Here is a 27464-nt window from a genome sequence, read left to right as displayed (position 1 = left end):
ATTAGACTGATACTGAAAATATGTGTCTGTGCAAACTGTTTATTAAATCCATCTGGTAAAAGGAGACTCATGTCGAAACAGAAGCAGGGCGCTGTTAGTTCCTAAAGAGCTGAAATGTAGTCGAAATATTGTCATCGTCATCATCATCATCATCATCTCAGGCGACCAAATCTTTTAAGTGCGCCGTCCTTCCAGTCTCCTTCACTGTTTAAAGGAACAATTCCCTCATAAAGTATTTTCTGGTGTTTGACCAAAAACAAAAAACAAACAAACAAACAGACAAAAATCATATTTACTGTCATTATATTCATTAGATCAGTGGCTCCACTTTTTCAAAATGTCTGCGTACTTATATTTTTATATTTATACATACATATGAATAAAGTCTCATGTTATTATTATAGCCAGTGTAGTCCTGGATTTCCACTTTCTAATTATAGATTTTTTTGATCATTTTTTCCAAAACCGTCTCTTAATGTCACTGAAACCATACTGGATTGTGTCTGGTGGTGACGGGGGAGGAACAAAAAAATTCCCCTGAATGTGGCCGACGGTCGCAGATGGCACCGGAAGCCTGACCCAGAGATCAAAGGTCACGCAGGCGGCTGAGGAAGCCCTGGGCTCCCAGTGAAGGTGCAGCCTCCTCACAGCCTGCACCTGCACACACACCTGCTGCTCCTCTGACAGCCTGTTCACATGTCAAACAGGCCGTTTCACATGTGAACGTTTGAATTTCACATGTTGATTTACCATTTTCACACGTGACTGGAAATATTCACATGTGAACTCACATTTTCACATGTGAAGTGAAAGTAAAGTCACATGGGAACTAACTTTTCTCATGTGGTTTAACTTTCACATGTGATTTTCAGTTTTCACATGTAAAAAGAAAACTGTCACATGTGAACTAGATATTTTCACATTTGATTTAGTATTTTCACATGATTGAGATTTTCCACATGTGAAATAAAATTGGTCACACGAAGTCATGTGGAATTGTCATTTTCACACGTGACTGGCCTCTGAACTGGAATTTCCACATGTGAAAAACAACATGAAATGACATGAGATTTGCATCTTCACATGTGAATTCCACATGACATGTGACTAGTTTCTTCACGTGTACTGTAATTTTCATGTGAAATGATCCCATGTGGTTTGGATGCGTTTTTTCATTTTGCTTTTTCACATGTGAAATATTCACGTGTTTTCAGAAAACGTGGAAAAACTGACATGAAAATCACGTGAAATCATTAAATCGCATGTGGTTTTAAATCATGTGCTCCAAAACCACGTGTTTTATTTCACATGTGATTTTTTTTTCATGAGGCTAGTTTGAGTATTTTGTGTCATGAGAGGTCAGAAAAAAAAAAAAAAAAATCAAAATTTAGAGAGATGCTGTTGAATGATAAATTGATAAATTAGCAATAATGAGGATGCCAGGTTTGTGCAGGCAATGCAGGATATAACACTCATAGGACTTTGTGGCTTTAGTGAGTGAATTAATGAACGATTATTGATTTACATAAACGCAGAGGTATAGTCCATCTCCTGCAGGCCTGTGTCCCCGTCCTGTTTTCTGCTCTACATTCATCTGACAGCTGGAGTTCGTTTGCAGAAGAAGCTTTTCCATGCAAAATAATAAAATGTGCTGCATGTTCAAGTGTAAACAGCCAACAGGACATGGAGCAGTTAAAATACTTCTTACAGGTTAATGCAGCGATAATTTAACTCTCTGAAATGACTATTTTTGCGTTTTCTTCACTGAATGAGCTTTTTTTTTTTGTTGTTAGTTATTATGCCATGAAGGTTTCACTGGCGATTTTTCCTGTTGCTCATATAATAAATAAAAACAAAACTCAAATATAATTCTAAAAATGAGATTAAAACAACCACAAAACACAATGAAAACCTTCTGCACCACATTGGACAGCCAAAAAAAATGAACAAATAAATCAGGAAAAGTAAAAAAAAAAAAAATTAAAAAATCAGTAAAAGTCTTTTAATCTTAAGGCTCTGCCAGGCTGGAATATATTACCTGATCTTTTAATAACATCACTCAAATTGTAAACAGACACTCCTGATTTTTTTTTTCTTATCTCAAAACTGCTGGCTTTCATTGATGTTAGGCGTGATTTTTTTTCTTTTTTTTTTTTTTTTGGCATGTCTTGGTTTGTTGTTTATTTTTGACACACACACACACACACACACACACACACACACACACACACTGGAATCATACGGTAATTTTCTAATTTGTCTGGATTAATTATAGATTCCTAAACTGGAAAAAAAAAAATCCTGACAGGTGTAAGTTTTTGTTGTGTTTGAGATCAGCTGAGTGGGCCGTCACATGACACGTCAGCTCACGGTGGTGCGTTCACTGATCTTTGGGAATTATCAATACTCCAAACAGGCACAAGAGGTCAGTGTAGCACCACGTCCCGCTCGGAGCCACAGCTGGGTGGAGATGCCTTCAGGCGACACCCACTGGCTTGGCTTTTACAGTTTCATCACTGACAGAGACACAGTAACACAGCACAGCCACAGGGGATGGAGTATCTGCCGTGCTCAAGGGCACCACAGTGATCGCTGTTTAGTCCAGGGATTCAAACCAGCAACACATCTACACTTGTTTACTATCACAATACATCATCAGCCATTGTGTTTATAATAGTTGATGCACTTTGGAGACAAATATCTCCACTGGTTTCATTTTATTTTCACATTATTCGTACTAATTATCCTCATTAGCTGAAAGAGCTTCTTGAACTTAGACACTTATGCCAGTTTGTTTGTTTGTTTGTTTGTTTTTGTGGTTCATAAAAGTTTTTAAAAAGTTAAGGAAACATCTTTTGTTCTGAAGGCTCCACCAGGCTGGAATATATTACCTGATGCTTTAATAGCATCACTCAGATAGTTAATGGACACTCTACTTTTATCTCAGAACTGACTGCTGGCTTTCATTGATGTTTTTTTTTTTTTTTTTTTTTTTGTATAATTGTTTGTTTTTGTCTAGTCACACACACACACACACACACACACACTGGAATCATATAATTATTTCCTAATTTGTTTGTATTAATTATAGATTCCTAAACTGGGGAAAAAAAAAAAAACATGACAGGTGTAATTTTGTTGTTTGACTGATTTGCATTCAATCCATTTCTCTTGGACCTCCTCAAAAATTAAAGGGTTTATCCTGTCAGGAAACGACATAAATCTGCATTTTAGTGTAATCTGAGCAGAATAATCCCCTTCCCGTCGCTACAGCAACATTTCCTTTGCCTTTCCTCCCCTCTAACACATTACGTTTTCATTTTGTAATGCTTCTACTCTAATTACACACAAGTACAAGTCTTCTGTTACTCCCTTTGTGCTGGATTACAATTAACCTTTCAGTAATCATCTCTGTTATCCCCTTACATGTTCTCTGTTATTACACGCCGGGCTCACTGTCCAATAACAGTCCACTCTTTTATTCTTCGGGGTCTGCGGGCTGAGCCTGAACCCGTCTCTGACTCATCCTCCACGTCAGTTTGTCTAATCTAACTTTAATTGCTTGGCCTCGTCTCTTAACTTTACTCTTAAAGATTCATTTCCTCAAACTGTTTGAAAGCAGTTCTGCTCCGCTGGCTCTGCACGGCGCCCGCGGGGCCTCAGACAATGGTAATTTCTTGATGAGGTGCTTACTCACCCAAATCGATTCTCCCCCTTCTCCTCCTCCTCCTCCTCCTCCTCCTCGTCTCCGTGCAGCTCGGGCCTCGTCCTCCGACATGCACGCTGTCTCCTGCTCAGTGAGGGATCCAAAGTGTAAAAGCCTGCAAGACGTGAACTGAGCAACCAGCCCCGCTTTGTTTCTCCCCGTGTGAGAAAACGCCGTGTGGAAATGTCACTGGCAGAGTGGAAAGAGAGAGCGAGACAAAGTGTTAGAGAGGCGAATAAAAGACAAACAGCGGCGCAGGAGCTCGGGGGTGAAGTGATTACAGTCAGCGTGTGAGGACAGGAGCCGGCTCTGTCTCTGGAGCCAGCTAATTGAGCTCGGATGAGTGAGAGCAGACACAGGTAGGCAGAGTGTGTGTGTGTGTGTGTGTGTGTGTTCCCCCTCTTCCGTACGGATGACTATGAACAAAAGGGCAGACTCTCTCCCTAATCAAGCTAATGGAGTGGGAACAAGCTGGTGGCTGAGCGAGATGGGCAGCGACAGGTAGAAGGGCCCGAGGGGGGATTCAGTGAGTCAGAGAAACAGAGATGAGGACTTCAGCCCGGGCTCCTCGGCTGCCTCTTGATTGACAGGACGAGGGATGATAAAAAGCCCTGGCTTGTGCTGTCAGATCCATTAGCGGGTGGTTCGGGGTCTGAGGAGCACGCAGTGACAAGTACCGCGGTGCCCGTTACCCAGAGAACAACCGCGGGACAGAGATTGTGCAGCCGTTTGATGATTAACCGGCCGGGACAGCGAAGGCCTGCGGAGTCCGGCCGCTAAACACAGCGTCTACCTGCACCGTCTCACTGCCTGTGTGTGTGTGTGTGTGTCTGTGTGTGTGTGTGTGTGTCTGCATCTCTGCCAGCCAACAGCTCGGACGCGCTGACCTGACCCACGGCCACCATGACCCCGCAGAGGACAAGGTCACAGGGACGGTGAGTGAAGCTGGAGGCGGCCAAACGCCCAGAGTCATGCTGGGATTGCACTGCCTACTTATCTACCCTGAGTGGGTTTTATATGGCTGTTCAATCAGTTTACTAATCAGTCAGCTGATAAATGCATTTTTATGACTATTGGATATGAGTGTGTCCTTGTCCTCGCTCTCAGAGATGAACAAGGTGTTTTTAACGTTGTTTAACTGCATCTCTCTCATTTGCATTTTTTAAATTTGTTTACCAGCATTTTTTAAGTTTTTTTTATTGCACTGAATATCATTGAAGAAGCCAGACACTGGCTATGAAAAGTATCAGTATGAGTCTTAAAAAAAAAAAAAAAAGTCATAAGAGTCTAAACCCGGCACAGTGAGTTGGTCATTGTGGCAAAAACTCAGAAGCCTTACTTTTTTTTTTTTTTTTTTTTTTTTTTAATTGCATTGAATACCATTGAAGAAGCCAGCTAACCCTAACCCTAACCCTAACCGGCTATCAAGAGTATCAGTATCAGTCTTAAAAAAAAAAAAAAAGTGAGTTGGTCATTATGGTACAAAGTCCTGAACAGGGTGGCTCCACTTTGCCTCAGGAGTCTGACTTTTTTTTTTTTTTTTTTTTTTTAATATCTTAATGACCCGCTGCCTGTGCATTACCCTGCTGACTGCATGGCTAATTACCGATGACATTAATCAGCTGGACTACATATGGGACCAAAAAAGCTGCTATATTATTAATATTTCATGACTTCAGGATTATTCTTTTCAAGCTAACTATAGCACAGGGTCAAAGTCACTATAGTTATGGAGTTTTAGTCATGTATATGCATTTTTCATTAGTTTTGATTCTTATGTTTATTAGTTTAAGTTTTAGTTAGTTGTTAATCCGGGTGGTGTTTGTCAGGATAGGTATTAACTTTGTAAACGTTCCAGTCTCTAACTCCTGCTGCTTGTGCTCACACATTTGAACAAACCGACCAGCTGCAAAACTAGACACATTTTCTCCATAGTTTTATATTATTTTAGTCAGTTTTTAAGCACACAAAATCGTTTTTAGATTGTTTTCATTTTTTTCCCAAAGTCTACTTTTTATTGTTTTCTAATTTCAGTTCACTACAATGTTTTTCTTCACACTTTTTAGTTTTAGTTAACTATAGTAACCTTGCACAGGAGTAACCTTGCATGGGTTAGGGTTAGGGTTAGGGTTCTTTACAATGTAATTAAAGGTGCATTATGCAAATTCACCTCCAGTCAGTTCAAGTGAGAACCCTGTAGACTCCACTGGTTTAAAAAAAGTCATGGAGCAAGCCGTCGATCTGAGATTCGAGTCCATGCTGGTAAATTACACACTTATTCCACATTTTCACCAGATGAGTCCAAAGGGTCCTCACTTCAATTTGACCCTCGTCAGCTTTACATAACGCACCTTCCAACGTCTAATTGAATTAATTTAACCGAATAAATGTGAAGATGAAGTCATCAGGATACCGGCCCCTGATCGGTGGCCGGCACTGTGAGGAGTGGAGGTGAATTCTTCCATGAGGAGAGCCAATCACCAAAGATTTTAAAAATGCAATAACTTTAAATGAACCAAGTAATTTACAGGCGTCTGTGAAAAGGCCGAGCAGCGGGACTGTGTGCAGTAATCAAGGCGCAGCGTCTCGAGGGTCGTTCAGGAAGAACAGAGCTCAGAGAGCGTTTACGCCGTCAGTCAGAAGTGACTGCTCAACAAAGCTCTGCAATATTCATGTGATGTTTTATTGATCCCTGGAGGAAAACTCCCTCTTCTCCTTTTGGAGGTGCCTGCGCTCGCCCCGTGTTAAAGTGTGCAGCTCTCTGCCGATCTGTCCGCTAAAGCCATGACCTCTGACCTCCTCGCGTATTTCACGACTCACTCGGATGAATCTCCATCTCTCCATCAGGACAAATAAAATCATTAATGAGATCAATACAGGGAGGTAGGCTTCACCTGCAGCTTATCCTCACTTACTAGCTTTATTACAACTGAAATGATTTTTTTAAGCAGAATACAGTAGCATCAGCTGGATTATTATGCTGACAAATAAATAAACAAATTCCTCAACATTATCATTTTATATTATTATCACCGGGCTTTTAGCAAGACCTGCCAAAAAGGTACAAAACTGGATATTTCATTCTGAGTGTGCCCGTCATGTTTAATGAGGATGATGATGATGATGATGATGATGTCAGGTGAAAACCTCCAGTTTTAGTGATTTATTACTGATCGCTGATTACATATTTGAAGAGTTACAGCAGTAAAGTAAACGATAACAATGAAGAGTTTACACTGCAGAAAGACATTACATTAAAAAAAAAAACAGGTTACATTAAATTAGTTGTTTTCATAAATGGCTTTTCTGCTGCAGTGTTTTAGGTAATCTAATTGTTTTATAGCTTATGGATTTTTAAGTGTTTTTACATCTCGTGTCTTGGTTTTGTTCTTGTCCTGTTTTTAAACAAGCTGCCGAAACACATTCTGATTAACTCTGAGAGAAACAGGTATAACAGCGAGCAACTGAGAGCAGGTGAAGTGATTTAAAAAGCTCAACACTGATTTACGACCCTTGGGCAGGGCTGGGCGATATGTTGATATCTTATCAATCATGATATGAAACTAGATCTGGGATTTGTTTTATTGCCATGTGACATAAGTGATGTTTTTTTCCTGGCTTTAAAGGCTGCATTACCTTAAAGAAATGTAATTTTCTGAGCTGATTAGACTGTTGTAGCTGTTTTATTATTTGTCTCCTGCTTGGTCATCATATCCACATTATGACTGATGATTGTTTGGCAAAAATCTTGTGTGTAAATATCTTATGAACGCACCGACAGTCATCACTACATTATCGCCACAGTATTGATATCGAGGTATTTGGTGAAAGATATCATGATGTTTAATTTTGTCCACATTGCCCAGCCTGACTCTGCGGTTTAGATAAGACATGATAAGATAACACAACTTCATTAATCCCCAAAGGAGAGATTCAAGAGATTCATGATTCAAGATTCAAATACAGCCAACAACCAGCACATAGAACTCAAATACACAACAAGATAAGGCAAGGCAAATTTATTTGTATAACACATTTCATACACATTGCAATTCAAAGTGCTTTACAGAGTGCAAGAAACATTAAGACAGAAATTAAAAACACAAAATGTAAAAACAACACGAGGCATTAATACAGGAATTATACAATATGTAAAAATAATGTAAACAAATAGAATAGATAATAGAGAACAATCACAGAACAACAATAGAAAAACAAGATAAATAAATAAATAGATAAAGTCAGTGCAAACAATAGGTTACTGTGCAGCAAGCCAGGACTAACTGACTGTTAAAAAATCTGACTGCTGCAGGAACGAAGGACCTCCTCAGTCGTTCTGTAGTGGATGATTTTCATAGAGTTTTGATCTTGTTCTCTTTTCCACAATGACTTCAAGTGAGTCTGGGGTTAGGCCAATCACTGAGCCGGCCCTCTTGATCATCTTATTGATCCTGTTTTTATCCTCCACAGATAAGAACAGCAGAAAAAGGACACTTGGAAAGATACCCTGATACAAGACATTTAAAAGATCTGAGTTTCCTCAGAAAAAAAGTCTCGACTGAGCCTTCCTCAGTCCGACCTCGATATTTTCTTTACAGTTTAACTTACAATACAAGTGGACACCAAGATATTTATACGACTCAACGATTTCTATCTGCTGACAGTTAATTGTCATGGGGAGGACCTCCTCCTTTTTCTTACTAAAATCTTTGGTCTTCCCTACATTTAGCTTTAAGAAATTAGAGTCAAACCAGCTGGCAAATGACTGAGCCTCCCTTTTATAGGCCAGGTCATTGCCCTGAGTCGGCTAAAAAAACCTTTGTATCAGACAGGATGGCAGACTATGTCTGTAGTCAGAAGTATAAAGTGAGAATAATAAAGGGGATAACACTGTGCCCTATAGTGCTGCTGTATTGAATAAAATGGTGTCAGACAGTTTATTTTCAAGCCTAATGAACTGAGATCTAAAATCCAGGCAATAATAGCGTGCAATTTAAAATCAATTAGTTTGTTTGGGACCGAGCACAGCTGGTCAGCACAGACTTTTACGGTTCGTGGATGAACACTGTCAGGCATGGGTGGTGCTACGTGGGCCGACAGTCCCCCTACACTTTTTTTTTTTTTAATTATTATTTAAATAGCTGACCTGCCCATACAACCAGTAGATCAGCGGCCCGACTGACACTGTCCTGGCCCAATCACATTGCTAAACAACCCCTTTTGCGTAGTTTGGTCCCGCCTGCATAATGATTTCGGCAAATAAAGTCACTGCAAGAGTTTGTTTACTCAGCACCGGGCCGGCCCTTGAGACACGCTGCTCTGCGGCCTATTGGTTATTTTTCTTCACTGACACGGGGCTGGCCCAATCAGATCACAGCCTGTGGCTCGGTGTGCCGGTGTGCAGTGCAACGCGGGCCGAACGTTATCTCATAGGATCTATGAGATGGAGAGAAAATGCAAAAGTAGCGCAGAGAAACTGCAAGGGGAAAAAGAGCGGCTGTCAATTTTCAAACCAATCAGACTTTTTCGCTTTCGGAGTTTTTCGTAATTTATCAGCATGAATAAAGTATGAGCCCCAAGGATTTGAAAGAGACATGATCCCCGATGGCAGAGCGGATAGTGTTTCCGTCTGCCATGCTGGAGTTCAGGGGTTCAATTCCCCCCAGACAAGAGTGCATTTTTACTTTGGTACCTCACCTTGTTGTTAACCATGACAACGAAGTGATTCTTATTATTCTGCCTGTCATTGGCTAGATGACACACACAGTGGCATTTAGGGTTTCTGTAATTTTAATTTCTGTACTCTATGTGAATTTGTTTTGTAACCCAGGTGCTAAATTATTATTATCATTATTATTATTGTTATTATTATTTTGCCTTGCTTTTTTTTTTTTTTTTTTTTTTTTTAATGCCTTGTTCTAACTTTATATATACACCAATTGAATCAGATTCAGATTTAAACACGGATTTGTGTTGATACTTTGTCACCATGACTTTCCTATGTGCAGTCTGGGCTCATTCTCCATTCATGCTGATAAGCACCTGCACTTACTGATCTGAAGTAGATGCCCAAAAGGCGTTGGCCAGTTGTGGCCTGTTCAATAGAATAAAAAAGTTCCAATTCATCTATTGTATTTTATTGTTCCACTATAGTACTATAGGCCAGTATGACTGGGGCAGCCAAGTAATTTGACATATTTGAACAATTTTTTAAAAAGTAACATAATAGTTGATTTTCCTGGTAATTAATTACTTTGACAATGATGTAACTCAGTTACTTTTTAGTAGAAGTAACTAGTAACTATATTAATTACTTATTCAAAGTAACGTGCCCAACACTGCTGATGACAGCTAACTAATTGCATGGCATTATGGCTTTAAAGAGTTGCACAGTTGGTATACACATTTAAGAGAGCAAAAAGACCGGAAAGGTGTGCGTGATCGAATGTGGTGGGCCGGTCTGGTCCAAAATGCCCGGGCCGATTTTTTGTCCCAGTCCGCCCCTGCTGTCAGGGCCTCCTGCCTATTTCCGTTTAATCCGTCCGATAACTGCATTCAGCTTCCTTTGAGCAGCTCTGATCTTGTTTCTATCACCGCTGTAAAAAGCAGCCTTCTTCCTATTAAGAGCTGCTTTAAGCTTGCATCTCAACTGTGGATTATTATGAGGAAAGATTCTCATTTGTTTACAGGGAATTGCAGATTCGACACAATAGTCCATGTAAGAGTTAACTTTGTCACCGATGCTGGCCAGCTCGCTGTCATTATCACAGAACACAGTCCAGTCCGTGCTTTGAAAAAATCCGTGTGCATTTCTCCAGGTCTCTTCCGTAGTCGGCTGTCTCCGTATCACCGGTGAGTATCGTGACGTCACAGACACCAGGTTATGGTCTGAATTACCCAGCGGAGGAAGCGCCTTTGCCACAAAGCTCTCTTCAACGTTTGTGTAAAACAGGTCAATAGTTTTATCACCTCTCGTAGGGCACGACACCATTTGTTTAAAGGATGGCAGAGTGGAGGAGAGAGAGCACCAATTAAAGTCCCCGTTTATGATGACCAGCGCATCTGGGGAGGAGCGCTGTAGGTCATCCACGATGTTTTTTATTGTCGCTGTGGCCTTCCAGTTGCCCGACGGAGGAATGTAGACCACTATGACAATCACATGGGAGAACACCTTGGGCAGGTAATAAGGTCGACAACTCGCCACAAGGTACTCAATGTTCGGGCCACAGAGTGTCTTCTTTATTTTGACATGTCCGGGATGGCACCACCGATCGTTCACGTACAGACAGACGCCCCCGCCTTTCTTTTTGCCCATCTGCGCTTCATCCCTGTCCATCCTGTGAAGTGTAAATCCATCCATTTTCACACGAGAGTCAGGAATCTTGTCAGACAGCCACGTCTCCGAAAAACAGAATAAGCTGGTCCACCGGTACCGGCGGTCGCACTTCAAACAAGCTGACAACTCATCCACCTTGTTACCTAAGGAGCGGACATTCCCCATAATAACAGAGGGCAGGACGGGCCTGTACCCACGCCGGCTGTTCCTGACCCGGGCACCTCCTCTGCGTCCTCTCTGTCTCACCCGTGTCCTGAACTTGGTTCCCTGGAGATCGACATCAGGATCCAACACACTTGGTGTAGAGGGCCGTGTTAGCGCGGCGTCCAAAAAAAAAAAAGTCCACAACCACATATAGCAAACAAATGGACAAATAGTAAGTGCAGCGTTAGTCATGTCGTCCATGTATACGGTAGTCAAAACCACTCCAACACTTACAACACAAACACTGGCACCGGTGGCAGAGTCGCCAGCAAGTGTGCGGTGCCTCATTTATAACACAGATGTGATAGGTGTGACCAAAGGTACAGGTATGACCAAAGGTACAGGTATGACTAATGTCCTCATGACAGAGATGAGCCAGGTGTGTATGAGTCAGCATGCTGATGTGTGTGAGTGTTTTTCCATCTCATGTCTTGGTTTCGTTCTTGTCCTGTTTTTAAACAAACACGTTCTGATTAAGTCTGAGAGAAACAGGTATAACAGCGAGCAGCTGAGAGCAAGTGAAGTGATTTAAAAAACTCAACACTGAGTTACAACCCTTGGGCAGGGCTGGGCGATATGTTGATATCTTATCAATCATGATATGAAACTAGATCTGGAATTTGTCTTATTGTCATGTGACATAAGCAGTGATGGGAGTAACGGCGTTATAAATAAACGGCGTTACTTTTATCAGTAACGAGTAATCAAAGAAATTACTGTTTCCCCGTTACAACGCCGTTACCGTTACTGACAATAAAATGCGCCGTTACTTTCTACTAATACTTATTATTATTATTATTATTTTATTATCCTATTCGAAAAATGTGCGTCTTGTGGAGAAGCTGGCATTACTACTTTAAACTGTAATGAATTACTTTTTCAAAGTAACGTGCCCAACACTGACAATGATAGATGAAATTTGACAGCAATGTCCACACTGCAACAGCAACGCAAAAATATGTGCATTAATAAGAGGATTTAAGAAAAGAAAAAAGTAATCATAAAAATTACTTTCCCCAGTAATTGAATTACTCTTCTGCAGCAGTAATTGAGTAGTAATCAAAATGACTTTTTTTACAGAAGTAATTAGTAATTGTAACTTATTAGTTTTGTGAGTAATTGGTCCCAACACTGGACATAAGTGATGTTTTTTTTTTTTTTTTCCTGGCTTTAAAGGCTGCATTACAGTAAAGAAATGTAATTTTCTGAGCTGATTAGACTGTTGTAGCTGTTTTATTATTTGTCTCCTGCTTGGTCATCATATCCACATTATGACTGATGATTGTTTGGCAAAAATCTCTTGTGTGTAAATATCTTATGAACACACCGACAGTCATCCCTACATTATCGCCACAGTATGGATATTGAGGTATTTGGCGAAAGATATCGTGATGTTTAATTTTGTCCACATCGCCCAGCCTGACTCTGCGGTTTAGATAAGATAAGATAATATATGATAAGACAAGGCAACTTCATTAATCCCCAAAGGAGAGATTCAAGAGATTCATGATTCAAGATTCAAATACAGCCAACAACCAGCACATAGAACTCAAATACACAACAAGATAAGGCAAGGCAAATTTATTTGTATAACACATTTCATGCACATTGCAATTCAAAGTGCTTTACAGAGTGCAAGAAACATTAAGACAGAAATTAAAAACACAAAATGTAAAAACAACACGAGGCATTAATACAGGAATTATACAATATGTAAAAATAATGCAAACAAATAAGAGTCATCACTACATTATGGCCACAGTATTGATATCGAGGTGTTTGGTGAAAGATATGGTGATGTTTGATTTTGTCCCCATCGCCCAGCCTGACTCTGGGGTTTATGATGCAGATGTGACGGCTGCTGAATGTACTTTGCCATGGCAGAGACGAGCCAGGTGTTGTGTGTGTGTGGTCGGGTGCTGATGTGTGTGTGTGTGTGTGTGTGGCCTGCAGGAGCCCCGGCCTGCTGCTGTGCTGCGTGCTGCTGTGGGCGGTGCTGCAGCCGCACGCCCCGCCCCGGGCCGCCGCCATCAACCTGCGGCGCTTCATCGGCTGCGCCGTGCGCGAGTTCACCTTCCTGGCCAAGAAGCCCGGCTGCGGGGGCCTGCACATCACCACCGACGCCTGCTGGGGGCGCTGCGAGACCTGGGAGGTGAGGAGCAGGGTGGTGGTGGCAGCTACTGTACACACACACACACACACACACACACACACACACACACACACACACACACACACGGGAGTATAATGTAATTATGCCGAGAGGTGATGCAAGCAGTGCTGACAACTTTACACAGAAGAAATGAGTCTGCATCAGCTGGAGAGACTGAGGAGACGGGGGGGGGGGGGGGGGGGGGGGGGGGGGGGGGCAGCCAGCTGGACGACCGAGGCCGCAGAGAGACAGCTAACACACAGACACACACACAGACACACAGGTGACAGGCAGACAGAGAGACAGGCAGACAGAGAGACAGACAGGTGATCACCACAGAGAAATATTTCTCTCCACAGGGAGGTCAGTGCAAGGTCAGCTAGCAGCTAGACAGAGATCCAGCCACACAGACAGACAGGCAGGCAGACAGACAGACAAGCAGGTAGGATGCCAAACAGACAGGCAGACAGGCAGACAGACTGACAGGCAGCTAGACAGGCAGATAGGCAGGCGGGCAACCAGGCAGGCAGACAGACAGACAGACAGACAAACAGACAGACAGGTAGGATGCCAAACAGACAGGCAGGCAGACAGACAGACAGGCAGTCAGGCAGACAGACAGGCAGGGAGGCAGGCAGACAGGTAGGATGCCAAACAGACAGACAGGCAGTCAGACAGACAGGCAGGCAGGCAGACAGACAGATACAGACAGACAGGTAGGATGGCAGACAGACAGACAGTCAAATAGACAGACATTGATGAACAGTGTTCTCAGTTCAATGTGTGATAGACAGAAAGACAGATAGACAGACAGACAGACACGTAGACAGACCGACAGACAGACAGACAGACAGACAGACAGACAGACATGTATGAACAGAGTTGTCAGTGTGGTGCTGAGGAGCCTTCAGCCTTCGGCCTCATGGTGGCCTCCTTCCCTCTCTCGAGCCGGCGTTTCATCCTGAGCTGACAGACAGACAGTCAGACAGACAGACAGACAGGCAGACAGACAGGCAGGCAGACAGACAGACAGGCCTCCTTCCCTCTCTCTCGTTTCGTCCCGCGCCCTGTCCTCCTCTCCGGCTCTCCAGGCGTCTCTCCGTGTGTTTCCTCCTCTCCCAGTTTCCCTCCCTGCTCCGTCTCTGTTTGGCTCATGAGTTGTCAGGATTTTCCAGACCGGCTCTAATTAATACTCTTAGACTTGTGTGACGGACACTTTTGAATTTCAACCACTGATTAAATAATTACCTTCTTTAGAGATCGCTTAATGTCGCCGTGCTGCTCTGAAAAAAACCCTTTTCACCGCTGATGCATGTTGCTAATTGGCTTTCCACTTCATGTCAGACCTGTGTGGGAGCTCTGCTGCCGGGACTCAGGCGGCTCATTAGTCACTCATTTTTTTCACGTGGGCCCTCTGTTATTTTGTCCAACCGCTGGATGTGAGTGTGTGTTCAGACTTCCATGTGAGGATGTAATCATTGTCACATGTAATAAGCAGCTGCACGGGCCTGAAGTGTAAATCCTGCACGAGCACAGAGACGACTTTCCAGAGCCCCGCAGCTGAAACCGAGTCAGAGCTGAGCCAGAACAGAAAAAGCAGGCTTGAATCCCGAAAATTGAAGTGACAGTCATCGTTTTCCTAACAATGCCTCAAGTGCATGAAAGAGACGATTGGATTTCATAACTCGCCCCCCCGGGTAACGGCGAGAAAATGCTGTGAAATCTCAAGTTTGAATCCCGGCACGTTGTCGCGTCCTGTGACACGACACATTTAGGAGGCTCATGGTTCTTTCTGCTTTATCGCCGCAGCCCCAGCGAGCATGCAGATCGTAGGTCCCTGCTATTTTTGTGGCGCTCTTTCGACGCCCTTGGGGAGGAGACTCATGCTTTCACCTGCTGCCTCCGCACAGAGGTCAGAGCGCAGCGCGGGGGTTCAACGCCTCGCTCCGGGACACTGCGGGGGTCATGCAGCATCCGATCTGGACTCTTTTTTACAGGACAGCCTCCTCTTGCATCTATCCCCCTCCTGCATGAGCGCTTACACTCCTGTATTCCAGGCATCCGGCTGCCAACTTTCAATTAGTGCAATAGTCCAGTAATTTTAGGCCAAAATTGGGGTCAACCTAGGACAAATTGCAAGAGAAGCAAACTCAACTGATTTTGTATCCTCAGTTTGTCCTGAGTGAGGGAATAAAAAGTCCCAGGAAATCCCATTGGTGGAAAGTTTTGAAAATCAGCTCTATATGACCATATAATACCAAAAAACACTGTTTTTAACACACAGGGGAAAGGGGTCAACATTTTACTTTCAGATATCACTATAAAAATTCACAAGTTGATTGCACACACAAAGACAAGAAAAAAAGTCAATTACAAGTTCTTTGAATTATTCTGTTTACACATGCATATCACACATTATCTGATTTGATATGCGCTAATAAGGAATATGAGGAATAAATGCCAGAACAGATATTTAAACAGTGAATTAAAAGGTTACTATATATACAGTAACCTTTTAATTCACTGTTATGTAGTAACCTTTTAATTCAAGGTTACTGTATATATAGTAACCTTTTAATTCACTGTTTAAATGTCTCTTCTGGCATTTATTCCTTATATTCCAATTAGTGCATATCAAATCAGATAATGTGTGATATGCATGTGAAACAGAATAATTCAAAGAACTTGTAATTGACTTTTTTTCTTGTTTTTGTGTGTGCAATCAACTTGTGAATTTTTATAGTGATATCTGAAAATAAAATTTTGAACCCCTTTCCCCTGTGTGTTAAAAACAGTGTTTTTTGGTAATATGTGGTCATAAATAGGTGATTTTCAAAACTTTCCACCAATGGGATTCCTTGGGACTTTCTCCCCTCACTCAGGACAAACTGAGGATACAAAATCAGTTGAGTTTGCTTCTCTTGCAATTTGTCCTAGGTTTTTTCATAAAATGACTGGACTACAACAGCAGAACAGGATTATAACGAACCGAAAGAGGCTTTGCGAGCTACATCACTAAATCTCCTCGCAAACACGGGGTCGCACCATCACGGAAACCTACTGGTGGATTGTTTGTGTGCAAACAACGGCAAATAACTCAACCACCAGAGGAACAAAAAGAGATACCTGGAAAATATCGTCATTGTGATGTGGCTGCAGATAAATTCAGGTGGATTTGTCGCTTTCATTCACGTCACTGTGATACAGGAAGCTGTACTTACCCTCTACTTATTTGTACTTTTTGTATATTGTTGTATATTGTATACAGGTTGTTCACTGTATATAGGAATGTCATATATTCTTTCTATTTTATCTTTATTTTTATTTTATTTTATTTTATTATCGTTATTATTATTATTATTTTTATTTTTTATTTTTATTTTTTACTTGCACAGTGCTGGAGTTGTTGCAATTACATTTCACTGCTGCTGTACCTGTACATTCATGCATGTGACGAATAAATCTTGAATCTTGAATCTTGAATCTCCAGCCGTTGCCCCCCGTGGGCCTAAAGCCCTGTGTTATTAGTCATCCAGCGCGCCCTCCTTGACTTTCCCTCGGTGCCTGATGATACGTACGCTGCATCATGCGAGAGGCCACCAGCAGCGATGACTGACAACAGGGGACAACAGGGATTAATGACAGTAATTACACACGCTGAGTAATGCATTAGTGCAGATGAGGTAATTTCATGAGTAAGCCTCTATGCCGTTTATTTGTTTACTGACGCGGCCACGGCGGGTGGTGCACAGGAGGATGGGAGCCATCAGGATGCAGTCTGGGCAAAACAAGCTCCCGAAGCCCACGCTGCTGTTGAGTCGCCGCCTCGGCCCCTCCACTGATCGATATCACAAAGTTCAACTTGAGTTATCAGAGTAATTGCACGGCACTTAAGACGATGATTCCCCCGAGGAGGAGAAGTGCCGAGGTTGGAGTGGCCAAAGGCATGTTAAAATAACTCTTCACTGCAATCCAAGCCTCAAAACAGCTGGTTTTGTCTTTTTTTTTTTTTTATGGCGAACTACTCACCACACTCATTCGGCAGTGCAGCTGATGTTCATGTCAATGCACAAATACAGGGTGACCCAAAAAAAACAGGAACTTTTTAACAATCCAATAAAACCAAGAGTGATGGAGGAAAAATATTTCATTCATAGTAATTGAAACCTTAAAACATGCCATTTAAGAAACAGTGATGGAATTTTCATTTTTTAAAAATTACGTCCTGTAGATGGCGTCCTCCTGTACGAATGCATTCTTGAAATCTGCTGTTGGGATTCCTCATTGACCGCTGCAACATCTCAGCTGGGATACTGTGAATTTCATCCTGAATTCTCTGTTTTAACCCGTCCAGAGTTCTTGGTCGAGTCGTGTACACTTTACTCTTGAGATAGCCCCACAAGAAAAAAATCACAAACTGACAAATCTGGCGTGAACCTAAGCAAGTTATGGATGTCAGATGAGGCCCATTTTCAATTCTGTGGAGTACGAGCACTTCTTGGTCGTCCTGTTGGTTTCTTCTTTAGAGCAGATCCAGTCTCTTCAAAGTTATTAATCCAACATTTTATCGCGTGTTTTGATGGAACAGCACCATGGCGTCCTAAGTTGTAAAAACTATCACCCTTTTTATAAAACATTTTTATGGCTAACGCACGCTGTTGTCCGTTCCACTGATCCATGGTTACTAAAATGGCGGCGTGTTTACTTGCTCAAGGTCACTGTCTCGCAGTGCTGCCACTTGCTCATGTCTGCCAATACGCACTTCAAAAATTCCCGTTTTTTTGGGTCACCCTGTACAAGCCTCTACAGCCTCTAATAGCACATAAGCTTTTGTTTAAATCATGAACCAGCTGTGTTGGCTGGTTCGCTGGCTAATAAGCTTACATTACCTGTGATCAGATGGATCAGTGATGTTCATTGAGGAAAACAGCACATCCCTTAAGTGAGGGGTGAAATCTTCAGAGACAGTAAATGTTACAAGAAAAGCCCTGAAATGATAACTTTTGTTGTCATGGCTGCGGAAATGGCAGCTAAAGAGGAAACATAACATCCTAGCTGTGGTTATAGACAGTATTTCTTCAACGCGGCTCAAGTCATTCTGATCAGAGATCACAGCTTAACTGTTTACACGGAGGCTGAATCAAGTGATATGACAAGATGTGTGTTAACGGAGCCACGGAGCATTTTATTTCATTTCTCAAAACTTTTTTGACATGTGCAAAGTGGTTCCTCATGCTGGGAAGTGTCTAATCTGCCAGACATATAAATACAGGATGGACTAAGTCATGTTGGCCAGCGGTGACGCTCCCATCAGGGCGGCTGTAAGAGTGTAAACATGAAATGAGCCGCTTTTGCCATTTTGACTTTTAGCCCAGTAACAGGCAGCCCTCAAACTTATCCAACAGCTTTTGATTTGGCCGATGAACAGCTGGATTTCGGTTTCGTTCATCTTTCCAAACGCTCATTTGAACAACTCATAGTTTCATGCTGGGTGTTGAACCACGAGCCACAGAGAACCAGGAGGCTGCAGGTTTTCACTCCAACCCAAACCTCCTCTCCGCTTGAAGGTGAGCTGATCGGTGAAATCACGATCACGAGTTTCTGTCCGTCCTGGAAACCTGTCACGTCACCTCATGTTCCCCCCCCCATAAACACGCACAGAAATAACAGATTAAACCCAAACAGAGAGAAACGATCAGATTAAGCATTTACATGGTTATTAGATGCTAATGTTTTCCTATACAACGGATTATCAAAGGCTTACACCACCTCGTCCGGCCTGACTGAACATTCTCTCTGATTTATTTTGATTCTGACTGTTAGTGGAACATTAGAAGCAGATCTGTGAGCAGGCCCTGTTATATAGATTATTATATAGATTATATTTTAATTATTTAAACTGCCCCACAGTTCCATCTCTGTTGTAATCCGGAAGCCAAGCGACGACATTTCATTGCAAAAAACTCACTGCTGTGTTTTTTTGTGCAATGACAATAAAGAAAGTCTAAGTCTAAGGGCCAATCCCAATTCACCCCTTAACCCTACCACTTGCCCCCACCCCTCCGTTCACGCATAGGGGTAGGGATGTCCCGATTCTTGTTGAGGCGGAGGGGGACATCTCCTTACATTCTTCCGATTCGCTATCGACAACCGCAAAAAGATGCCAACAGCCCACGCAAGAGAGATTACCACAGCTGAAGACGTCATTTTGAGATTGAGATTTCCCGGCAAAAAAAAAAAAAAAAATCGTTACGTCTGTTTACAACGTCACTGATGACTAATGATGACGTTTCCGGGGATGAAGGGTTGTCCCATTTCATAGGGGAGTATTTCAACCCCTACCCTTTGTGACTTTGATGCAAGGGGCAAGAGGCACTCCAAAAAGAGGGGTACACTGCAAAAAGTCAAAATCTTACCAAGAGTATTTGTCTTATTTCAAGTCAAAAATGTCTTATTTCAAGTCAAAATATCTCATTACACTTAAAATAAGACATGATCAGCTCAGAAATAACTTGTCTTTAGACAATTTTCACTTGTTTCAAGTGAAAATTTACTTGAAACAAGTGAAAATTTGCTAGAAACAAGAAACATATTCTGCCAATGGAACAAGCAAATTTTTACTTGTGACACAAGTGAACAAGTAAAAATTTGCTTGTTCCATTGGCAGAATATGTTTCTTGTTTCTAGCAAATTTTAACTTGTTTCAAGTAAATTTTCACTTGAAACAGGTGAAAATTGTCTAAAAACATACTTCTGAGCTGATCATGTCTTATTTTAAGTGTAATGAGATATTTTGACTAGAAATAAGACATTTTTGACTTGAAATAAGACAAATACTCTTGGTAAGATTTGACTTTTTGCAGTGTAGGGGTAGGGGTGAAAATAAGAAATGGGATTGGCCCTGAGTCTGTGTGTTTGACCTTTGCAGAAGCCCGTGCTGGACCCGCCCTTCATCGAGTCCTACCAGCGCGTCTGCACCTACAACGAGACCCGGCTGGTCACCGTGCGGCTGCCCAACTGCTCGGCCAACGTGGACCCGGCGTACACCTACCCCGTGGCCCTGAGGTGCGACTGCGGCGTCTGCCTCACCAGCACCACCGAGTGCATAACCTCCGTGTGACGCTGCCACGGGACACACACACACACACCTGAACAGGCATTACACAAAGAATTCACTGATTTGTCTTACTGTTATTCAAGCAGATTGGAGTTGAACTTTTAAAAACATTTCATTGGGATTCTGCGTTGGTGGAGTGAAACCTCACCTCAGTTTGTGCACCTAATAAACCAGCGGAGTAAAATTAGACTGAACTATGTTTATGAGGCCTGAGCTCCTTACAGAGAGAGGGAAACCATGCAGCTATACTGAATTATCGAGATGAGCTAATTAGCGAGCCTGCTGAGCCTCCAAGATCATCAACGCCACGGTCATGAAAATGAATTAGTGAGGCTGTATAACTGCATTTATATTTTTTATTTTTGTGCCACTCAAATGTGCTGGTTTTAGCTAAGGTATAAAACTGTGGTTCTTTGGCTCCATCCTCTGAGGTTTAACTCAACCAAAAACAGCTTTTCAGCAACGAAATGTTTCTAAAAAATTAAAAAATTACAATCTGCGGGAAATTTTTTCCCCGGCCACCAGGCAAATGCTGGTAGATTTGTGCGAGTGGCTGGTGTGTTTTTCTACTCTGCAAGCCGCTTTTGTAGGTATGTAGTTTTTATATGTGCAATTTGCAGCTTCATCTGCCACTGCATGTAGATGAAAAAAGTTTCATTTATTTTCCTGGCCTACTTACAATGTAACCCAGATGTGCATGATCAATAAAATCAATACAAGAGTTCAACGGTTAACGGTTCACTTCTTATAATTGCTTTTCTCTTTTCTTGTGCTTTATTTCTGCTGCACAAACTGTTGTGAGTTTGGTTCACACGCTAAAACAACTGGTTTTCACCTATTTTTCAGACCATTAATCCTCTACACCAGGGGTCGAGTGATGGAGCAGGGACCCCCTTCAATATATATTGTGTAAAATTGTGTTTTATATTAAACTGGGCCTAGTGACATGTATAAATGCACCTTGTTATTGTGCATGCAATACTAAGCTATTCTAATTCACAGGTTTATTGATTCAAGTTTTTATTTTAATGTGCAAGGTAAAGTGACAGCAAAAGGTAAAGTGGAAACAAAAATAAGTGATGGCCTATTAGTGCCACTGCCATGAATAAACACATCTGTAACATTGTAATGTGTATTTAAAGACTTTTAACCCTATAAAGCCATTTGTATCATATATGATACACATTTTCAATTCCGTTTTTCGTTTTCAGTTTAATCAATACTTGACCAGAATACTGTTGTATACCTTTGAACACTTCCCCTGTTCACACTGGACCATACCATTGGCACTTCAAGTACATATCATATATCATACACCAGAAAGGTCGTGTAATAAAATATTTTTCTTTTTTTTTTTATACATATTTTGTTATAGGACTAAATAAAGGGTTCAATTTCAAAAAATTGGAATTTTCTTCCAATTCTTTCATAGTTCAGGCTTTATAGGGTTAAATTTGTGGGGGGAAAAATGAGGTAAATTTTTTTTAAAAAAATATATATAAAAAATTGTCTAATGAGCCAAAAATTTCACAACCCCCCTGCAGTTCCTATAGCACTGTTGAAGACCTCTGCTCTAAAACAAACTGATTTATTAGAATTAAAGCTGCCACTCAACTGAACCCTTGAATTTATAGTCAAATGCAGTCCAGTTCAGTTTTGGAGGAATTTCAAAGGGACTTGAAGACATACAATTTGTCAAGGCTCATGTCTACATTACAAATTATATGACTGAATTATGACCGAAGCTTAATTTGCTTTATTGTTTAGTGAGAGGTAAAACTCCCATTTCCTCGTCTCAGCAGCCAACACAGGTGGATGACTTGTTGGGTTTTAAATTGAACCGGTGACTTTGTCTTCCTGCTTTGAAGGAGAAATGTGGTGTTGTTTTTTGTTTTTTTTCCTCCACCACATGGAGGTCAGAGGTCACCATCAGCAACACCACAGCAGCATAAACATGCCGGTGCTTCTTATTTCTCACCAGCCTGGCTCTGTTCCTCATCCTCAGCCATTTGGAGATGCAGCCAAGGATGACCGCCTTAAAATACATTATTAGGTTGAAAAAACAAACAAAAAAAAATCCCCCTCCATCCTTTCAGCCAACAAACAAACCCCCATCTCCTCTGATTTCCACTCCCACTTTCTTATATTTTTTAAAATCACATGAGAGAAGCTCAAACTGGATGCACAATTCCACTTTAAGGACATTCAAACACAGCAGATGTTTCCTGTCACAGAGGCCTAAACACACCCCCCCTCCCCTCCTCAGCGTGTCTCAACAGGACAATATTACGCACATATAATATTTATTACAACGTCCCTTTCAAATGCAAGTATCTTCTCTTAAAATTGTGGAAAAACACGTTCAGTATGTCACACGCTCTCCTCAATACAGCTCACCTATTTATTTTTTTTCTTTTTTTTTTACAACAAACAAAGCAATCAGCGTGAGACTTGCAATTGTCGTAATTGACGGGGAATAATTAGGCTCTGATGGGCGCCTAATGATGTGACCGCTTGTTAGCGCTTAATTAACTAATCTGAGCTCCAAGGCCAAATTTCCTGCTGGTTAGTCATCAGCGGCAGGGCGGAAAAAAAAAACAGCCCTCGCTAAGTGTTGTTGCTCGTATGATTCCCAAGGAGAACGGGCTTACGTAATCCCAGTGTGTACTCACGTGTCACTAAGGAGATCCAGAGCCTCGGCGCTGAGGGGCGTTTGGAGGCTGCAGGAGAGTACGGCGCTGCCAGGAAAAAAAACAACCTCGACCCCTCTGCTTCCCTCTGTCTCTTCGGCTACCTTCACACGGCAGGCCTGCACGCTTTGCTCTGAACTGATGTTTGCTTTTTCTTTTTCTTTTTTTTAAGGATGACTGCTCGTATTTATTCTAGGATGCAACTCGTATCTGAAGTGACACCGATGTTAAAAAGAAAAAAGTACAGTGACAGTGACAGTAAAAAAAAGACATCATATCTGTTTTTTGGCACCAGCTCCTCCACTTTCAAACACGTTACAGTCACAATTAAAAATATATCACAACATCCAAGGGGACTCTTAGCACACAAAATGAGTTAAAAAGCTGCAGTTTTAACAGCTAATTCACAAATTAACCTTCACCACAGTTGCCTTTGATAGTTTTTTTTTGATTGAAACTTTAAATTTTTCCAAAGTGCTCCTGCTCTTCCTGAACGGAGGAGGTGTTTTACTGCATGTAGCTCGCAGTTTGACTGAACCGAGGCGTCAAGCGCGTCAGGAGAATGTCGGAAAGATTTGTTTATTGCCATGGAAACACTGACAAATTCCAATTTTTGCGTTTAAATATAAGTTGAATGAACTTTGCATGATATTGTGGACATAAGCACGTGGTCCAGGTTGCAACTGAAAAAAAAAAGGAGTCAGTGCTGATTAGAAAGCGTGTGTGTGTTTCGCAGAATCACACCCTCACACACACACACACACACACACACACACACACATCCACACAGTTTACACTAAATATCCGCAGTATTTCGTCTCTCTGTCCGTCTCTAATGTCCTCTCCTGTCTCCTCTTTCCTCTCTCTATTTGCTTCTCTCTCTCACACAAACACATAAACCGGTAGTGGTGTCACTTCCACCTCAAACATAGAAATACTACAACTACTACTACTGCTGCTAATAATAATAATAAAGGTTATTTATATAGCACTTTTCCAAACCGAGTTACACAGTGCGGCACATACATAAAACAGGGTAATAAAATAATAATGAAAGTGGATGATGAATAATGAAAGAGATGGGGGAAAGACAAAGAGTGTCAGTTAAAGCAAGGGCTACAGGAGCAATTACAAATATGCATGTAAAAACAATATAATATGTAAGTATATAGGGGAGAGTGGGGTAATTTGTGCCAAGGGGCAAGTAGTGCCACCCCTGTTATCTAGAAAACCATAAAAGAAGTTGGTCATGTGACCACATATTTTTGAAGAGGCATCCATTTCACTCATCCTGCAAAGAAGGGAGACACATGGCTTGAGAGGTAAGCACATTTAAGTTCAAAAAACATTTTTTTGCCCTCCAAAGTAAAATTTCTATGATCAAGGTTTTTTGATTGCTGTGTTTGAACAATTATAGAAAACTTTGAAAACAGTTCACACAGGTTTTAGTACTTTAGTAAGCTACACCATGAGTCTATACAGTTAGCATGATGTTAGCTCAAAACAGCTGGGGGATGCATTTTTTTCAAAATGGTGGGCTTGGGGTAATTTGTGCCAAAGGGCCTTGGGGTAATTTGTGCCAGTGGCACAACTTGTGATTATATACTATAAATTACTTTATTGTATTTTATTGTTATTGTACATTGTCTTCTTACCTTTGATCACTAAAACTATTCAGATTCAGATGAAGATGATTTGCAGGTGCTCATTTTGGAAGTTTTATTTTGTTCTGGGTATGTGTTCATGTGGCGCTAGGCCTTGTTATAGAAAAGTGGCCTGTGATCTTGTTAAAATAATAAATAAATGTTAAATAAATAATTTTGTATTGAATTTGCTTTGCTTTTATATAGCATTATCATTTATGAGATTAAAATGATCTGTTTTACTTCAATTATCAATGGCACAATTTACCCCAGTCTATTCTCTCTAATGGCACAATTTACCCGGCACCGGGGGCAAGTTGTGCCACAAAACCACTTTTTTTTCGAAAGCTATATTTCTCAAACAGTTTATATAAGATCCAAAGTGATTGTTCCCAGGGATGCACAACATCCTAAACTATATGTGCATATTTTAGTTGGAGGCATTACTGTAATCCCCTTGCTTTAAAGGCACTTTAAGTAAAAATTGGCACTATTTACCCCACTCTCCCCTAAGTAAAATCAAACAGACGAAGGGTAAATAAATAAGTAGAAATAAAAAAAAAAAAAAAAAAGCATGGTGCAAGAATTAAGAAGAGCTTTATACAAATGATTTAAAAATGCACTTTCCTGACACAAAGCTGAAGGAAGGAGTACAATGATGAAAATGCTAATTGATGACCGAATTGATTTTTTACTATTTACACTGTAATCCCAGGCTTTCAGGAAGTGAGAGGAAGGAGAGGGTTCACAGTTTTCCTGAAGGACACTTTGACCAAAAAAAAAAAAAAAAAATGGCTTGATGGACTCATACAGACGTCTGCAAGGATCAACCTTGTGACCTTCCGCCTACGGGACAGTACCAGCGCCCCCCCCCCCCGGGTCGTGTAAACGAGTGACGCTGAGCGAAGATGACTTCACATCATCGCTGACACTTCATCAATTTGTCCAAAGATAATCATTCAGCGCTATGGATTCTGCTGCTGTTTTTAGCGGCCACACCGGTGCTTCATATCGATGAAGCCACCAAACACCGGGGATCAGACGGCGCTGGTGGTTTCTCAGCGGGGCAAAGCCTTCACGGTGACAGCAACACGCTTTTTGATGCGAAGACAATCCTCCGGTTATTGACTCAAAAGGCTTTTTTAGAGGCTTTAAAAACTCAGCTCGCAAGACAACACAGTAGCATCTATTGACACGGCTACCTTATACCAGGAAACAAATTTAAAAAAGCACACGCAAGGTGAATTACAAAGGCAGCATATGGACATGAAAGGGGTCAAACCCATGACCTTCTGATTACAGGACGGTTTCTGACCCATTAGCCCACTGTGGCGTCTAAATGAACGAAAACAAATCGCAGGACGTCAATTAGCAGCCCAGTCACTAGGATGAAATGTTGGCATTTTACGATCAAATGTCACTTTTTTAAGTTTCATGTCGTGGTGAAAAAGTGGCTCAGATCCTGTCTCAAGTAGATTCAAGATTCAAGATTTTTTATTTGTCATATGCATGAATGTACAGGTACAGCAGCAGTGAAATGTGATTGCAACAACTCCAGCACTGTGCAAGTAAAAAATAGATAGAATAAAATAGATAAAAAATAAAATAAAAATAAAATAAAATAAAATAAAATAAAAGTAAGCGCCATATTTGTTTTTAGCTCATGATTGCTAGCAAATATTAGCTGGCTAATGTTACCTGGCTAATATTAGTGAACATTAGCAGCTGTTTTGTAATATTAACCATGACCTTTCCTAACCTTAACCAGGACGACAAGACTTAGCCTTAGTCAAGTACTTTTGGTGGCAAATCAAGCTAATGAAGCAAACAAAAGTGGCTAAAGCAGCTAACGGGCTAATGTGTGTGAACGTTAACAGTCACGCGACACTGCCTCCAAGTCTAAATGTTGATATGTGACGTGTTTTTGGTTCAGACATGTTGACATGTCAGCGTATTTGTTGGTTTGTGGAAATGTAAAGTGAAGTTTACTGCGCTGTCCCGCTCTTTGGAACTCTCACAACAAAACATTGCCATGCAAACACACAACCATAAAAACATGAGTGTTAGGGTTAAGAAAGGGTTAAAAAAGTAGTCTCTGAATGTAAAAACGTAACGTGTCAGTACTTCAAAATAAATGTACTTTAAGTGTACTGTAGGCTTGTTATGTTATACAGGCTGAATTACTTCACTGGGCTTTCTGTCACAAAACACAACACAAAGTGACCTTAAAGGACCGTAATGCGTCTAATATCGTCAAAATGTATGCACTTGTCGTATTTTAGAGCTGCCGTATCATTTCTCCTTCCTTTTTCCTCCAGCCGCTGGTTTCCATTCATTCCACAACGGTGTGAAAATGAACCTTCAAAGACTTCAGACTTTCCTCCACATTAGTTTTCCTAAAAGCAGCAGCACTGTTTTGTGTTACGATGACTTGAAATGGAGTGGAGTGGAGGTGGGGTGGAGTGAAGCGGTCCCTCCGCCAGGGAAAATAGTCCCCAGGGAGACGTTTGCTTTTCAAGCACCAGCTCTGTGGTTCATGCAGGTTGATGTCTTTGTTGGCTGCAGAGGCAGAACATTATAAGGTGGCTTTTCATCAAAAAATCAAAATTTTAAATC

At 41.4% G+C, this 27464-nt stretch overlaps 1 protein-coding gene across 2 annotated transcripts in view; it reads left to right on the top strand.

The window, feature by feature from the left end:
* The window catches only part of gphb5 (glycoprotein hormone subunit beta 5), a 31358-nt gene extending 10119 nt beyond the window's left edge, over positions 1-21239 (top strand). The window contains exons 2-4 of one of the 2 annotated variants that reach the window (XM_030044725.1): positions 4572-4641; positions 13200-13398; positions 20327-21239. In XM_030044725.1, coding sequence (XP_029900585.1) covers positions 4610-4641; positions 13200-13398; positions 20327-20518 — 423 coding nt within the window. In that variant the 5' untranslated portion in view covers positions 4572-4609 and the 3' untranslated portion in view covers positions 20519-21239. Of the gene's footprint in view, positions 1-4392; positions 4642-13199; positions 13399-20326 lie in introns of those variants that run through there. The other variant, XM_030044726.1, reaches the window with a different exon arrangement.
* The last annotated feature ends 6225 nt before the right edge of the window (positions 21240-27464 follow it).

Source organism: Myripristis murdjan, chromosome 22 (genome assembly GCF_902150065.1).
Source record: "Myripristis murdjan chromosome 22, fMyrMur1.1, whole genome shotgun sequence".
Classification (NCBI taxonomy): Eukaryota; Metazoa; Chordata; class Actinopteri; order Holocentriformes; family Holocentridae; genus Myripristis; species Myripristis murdjan.
This window is presented reverse-complemented; position numbering and strand designations above follow the sequence as displayed.